This window comes from Salvia miltiorrhiza, chromosome 1 (genome assembly GCF_028751815.1).
Source record: "Salvia miltiorrhiza cultivar Shanhuang (shh) chromosome 1, IMPLAD_Smil_shh, whole genome shotgun sequence".
NCBI classification, from domain to species: Eukaryota; Viridiplantae; Streptophyta; class Magnoliopsida; order Lamiales; family Lamiaceae; genus Salvia; species Salvia miltiorrhiza.
In genome coordinates this window covers 16,117,235-16,121,217 of record NC_080387.1, presented here as the reverse complement: position 1 = coordinate 16,121,217, position 3,983 = coordinate 16,117,235, and the positions used below count along the sequence as shown (strand labels likewise).

General features: G+C 42.7%; 1 protein-coding gene across 1 annotated transcript; it reads right to left on the bottom strand.

Annotated features, from left to right (window-relative positions):
• Positions 1–2,568: 2,568 nt before the first annotated feature.
• LOC130985815 (uncharacterized) lies at positions 2,569–3,526 on the bottom strand. Its single transcript, XM_057908994.1, has one exon. The coding sequence runs from the start codon at positions 3,523–3,525 to the stop codon at positions 2,569–2,571; it is 957 nt and encodes a 318-aa protein (XP_057764977.1). The 5' UTR covers position 3,526.
• Between the last annotated feature and the right edge of the window lie 457 nt (positions 3,527–3,983).

Genomic DNA, 3,983 nt, shown 5'->3' with positions numbered 1-3,983 from the left:
TAAACTTTGTGAGAAATTTGGGTTCAAGCAGCGAAAGTCATCCATGTATAATGCACCTGCTAATGGATTGGCGGAAGCTTTCAACAAAACCTTATGCAACTTGTTGAAAAAGGTGGTTGCGAAGACAAAGCGTGATTGGCACGAAAGGATTGGAGAAGCATTATGGGCGTACAGAACAACCCATAGGACTCCAACACAAGCTACTCCTTATTCATTAGTCTATGGTGTGGAAGCTGTCATTCGTCTTGAACAGCAGATTCCCTCGCTAAAGATTGCCATACAAGAAGGTTTGACCGAAGAAGAAAATGCTCGTCTGCGCTTGGAAGAGTTAGAAGCATTGGATGAGAAGAGACTGGAAGCTCAATAAAGATTGGAGTGCTATCAAGCTCGATTATCAAAAGCTTTCAACAAAAAGGTACGACCGCGCTCTTTCCAAGTTGGAGATTTGGTGCTTGCAGTAAGAAAGCCGATTATCACCACTCATCGGGTCGGAAACAAGTTTGTATCAAGATGGGATGGTCCATATATCGTCAAAGAAGTCTACACCAATGGGGTATATAAGCTGTTCTCGGAAGATAATGTGAGAGTTGGGCCCATAAATGGGAAGTTCTTGAAGCGCTACTATCCTTGAAAAACACAAAATAAAAAAGAAGACAGCTCCGTGACGCACGAGCCTAAACTGCATGTTACTCCTAGCCCATATGAGTATAAACTATGCACGACACCCACCAAAGAAAGTGTATGTGGTTAAACTGCTAAACTTCTCCCACCAAAAGGTAAATTATGTGGCTAAACTATTATATGCCCCACTTTGTCTATATAGTGGTAAAATAAATAGTCACTCCTGGCCCGCAAGCCCGCGCTCTTTCCAAGTTGGAGATTTGGTGCTTGCAGTAAGAAGGCCAATTATCACCACTCATCGGGTCGGAAACAAGTTTGTATCAAGATGGGATGGTCCATATATCGTCAAAGAAGTCTACACCAATGGGGCATATAAGCTGCTCTCGGAAGATAATGTGAGAGTTGGGCCCATAAATGGGAAGTTCTTGAAGCGCTACTATCCCTGAAAAATACAAAATAAAAAAGAAGACAGCTCCGTGACGTACGAGCCTAAACTGCATGTTACTCTTGGCCCATATGAGATAAACTATGCACGGCACCCACCAAAGAAAGTGTATGTGGTTAAACTGCTAAACTTCTCCCACGAAAAGGTAAATTATGTGGCTAAACTATTATATGCCCCACTTTGTCTATATAGTGGTAAAATAAATAGTCACTCCTGGCCCGCAAGAGTATAAACTGTGTACGCCCCCCCCCCCCTCTCCTCTCCAATCAAAATTCAAGTTGATCTTTGAACTACGTTTTGACTTGATCCCTTTCAAAAGGGTACGTAGGCAGCTTAGATATTTCTAAGTTCAGTCATGATTTGGAGTTGTCTTTTCAAGTGGATTGTTATCATTCAAGCTTAGATTCAATGATTATGATTAATTATTTGGATCAATGAAATGATACAAGAAGAAATATGCATAAACTTTGAGAAGATCATGAAGAAAGCAAATGTGGCAAATACTTTATTGCATAAGTGTTTACTACGACGAAACAACCAAATGAAAGTGCAAAAAAAAAAAAGGAGTAGCGATAAACCAAACAAAACTAAGCAAATGGGTCTTGATCTTCCAATGATTTTTGAGCAACCATCAAGAGACGCTCTGAATCCTTCTCTTTCTTCACTATCTCATCATCAATAAGAGGAGAATTCTTGTACTGTTCAATCGCTCCATTGAGTCCCGTGATCTCATCTCGAGTTGCTTGAAGCACTTCACTATGATCTCTCAAAGACTTGGTCAACGCATCTTTCCGCTCCTCTAGCTTGGCAAGCTCCTTCTTAATATCTTTGACTTGAGCAATATCTTCCTTTTCTTTAACCCGAGCATCATGAAGGTGAGCCTTGTTGTTGCAAAATTGTTGCCCCGAACTCGCCCCAAACTCATGAGATGCCGACCTTGCCTTGTCATATGTAGCAGCTCGGATAAAAAGTGTGTCGATACTAGCTTCAAGATGAGAAAGATCAAAGTCTTGTGACAACCCCTTCATACGAGAAATGCCAACTCGTACCTCCTCCTCGATAGATGATAGATGTTGTGCTGGCGTCCTTACTATCTTGTCACGGAGAACACCCCAAATATTTTTGATCTGATTTGAGTATCAAAAATACTCGTGCTATTGAATTCAGAGATAGCTCCAATCTTAGCTCCAACTTTAGTTGCGGGTGCAACACTTGCTTTCTCATTGAGAACAGGAATTGCATTCAAATGATCACCCTCAATAGACTCAAAGTTATCCTGCGAACTTTCCTTGGCATCAACATCAAAAGCCTCTTCACGTGCCTGGAAGAAAAAAATATGTATATGTCAATCCAAAGAGGAAACAACAAAAATGAACGTCAACATGTGAGCAAGGAAATGATGGATAAATACCTCATCCACAACAAAAGAAGGATTGCGATGATCGCCTTGGACTTTCACTTCGACCTCAAGAACCTCGTTATGCGTCTAAAAATGGAATGTGTCAAAAATGAAGAAGATAGATTGCTAACATATGGGGAAATAGATGGTTAAGAAATACCTTTGTCACAGTGGCGCTCGAATCATGATGATCACCTTCAGAATGTTCATCAACAAATTCCACGGGCTCAACACGTTTTCTTTTCCAATGACGCTCATCGCTGCTACTATTGACGCCACCCAAGGGAGCCGCATCCACTTTACGTTTTTCCTTGGAAGGGGCAAGTTGGTCGGCCTCGTCTCGATCCTTCGAAACACCATTTGTTTTTGGTGGAGCTTGTATCATGTTTTCTTTAAATGAGTGTTTATACACTTGACTCCACCAATCTTTGTAATCCGCACTCAAAAGCTTTTTCACGGTCGAAGGCACGCAAAGGAGAAGAGCTTTAGATGCAAACTTACGCAGCACAGTTGCATCCCAATATCTAAGACCATCTTCCAAAGAAGCTTTTCGAAAATTGCGAGAAAGAACACCCAGCCTCACTTGGTAGAACCCAAATTGGCGACTAAAGCGATGTGGACTATAAGGCTCAACAACAAAACCATCTTCTAATCTCCGAGTTAGATAGTTGGAACGGACAGCCATGAAGTAGCAAAAGTCGGACTCCTTTGCATTCTCATCATCAATGAAAGAGATGTCTTTGTCCCAACTATACATCGTGCAACTCCATGCAACTTGATCGCCTTTATGAATTTGCTTGCGAGCTTTCACATCGTCATAAAATCTCGCACCTTCTTCTCCCGAGTATTGAACCATCTTGGGAGTGCAAGAGTCTCGTTCAAGTGGAAAATGGGTCTTGAAGTAATAAGCCATCCATGCGTAGACGAAATGGGCTGGAAAAGCTGCTCGAAGTCGAAAAGGCTCCACGGAATCCGAAATTTTGTTCAAACCTCGAAAGATGCTAGCCAAGACTGGAACGGTGAGAGCCACCTTTTGTTGAGTCGCCATGATGGACGCCATTTTAAATGTGCTCGGCCTAATCAATGTGGCATCACCTTCAGGAAGAACGAAAGAGCACAGCCAACAAGCAAGATACGCCGCCAAGTAAGTCTCGTCCCAATAACTCTCGTCAATCTTAAGCTTCAAAAATAAACCCTTCTCGACAGACGACCATGGTTCGTGAGCTCGAAGCTCGCCGGTAGGATTGTGTGTAGTTTTAGACCGCACCGACTTCTTCTCCTTGCGTGGTGGAGGTGGTTGATACCTTGACTTCTTCTTGGACCAAAATTTGATCCACTCCTCAATGGTGACCGAGCATCTTGGAGCCTTCCCATTGTCATTTCCGATAGCATGGTAAGCGTGGAGAAGATGCTTGCAGCTTATAGGAACAAATCAATCTCCATCTTGAGTGGCACCAAGAAGCTCCTTCGTGCAAGGTACTACCTCGTCATAAAGCCGGCCAATGGCGGGAAGGCCGG

Coding starts and splice junctions, on each gene's coding strand:
- LOC130985815 (XM_057908994.1), bottom strand. CDS start 3,525: ATGGCGTCCATCATGGCGACTCAACAAAAGGTGGCTCTCACCGTTCCA.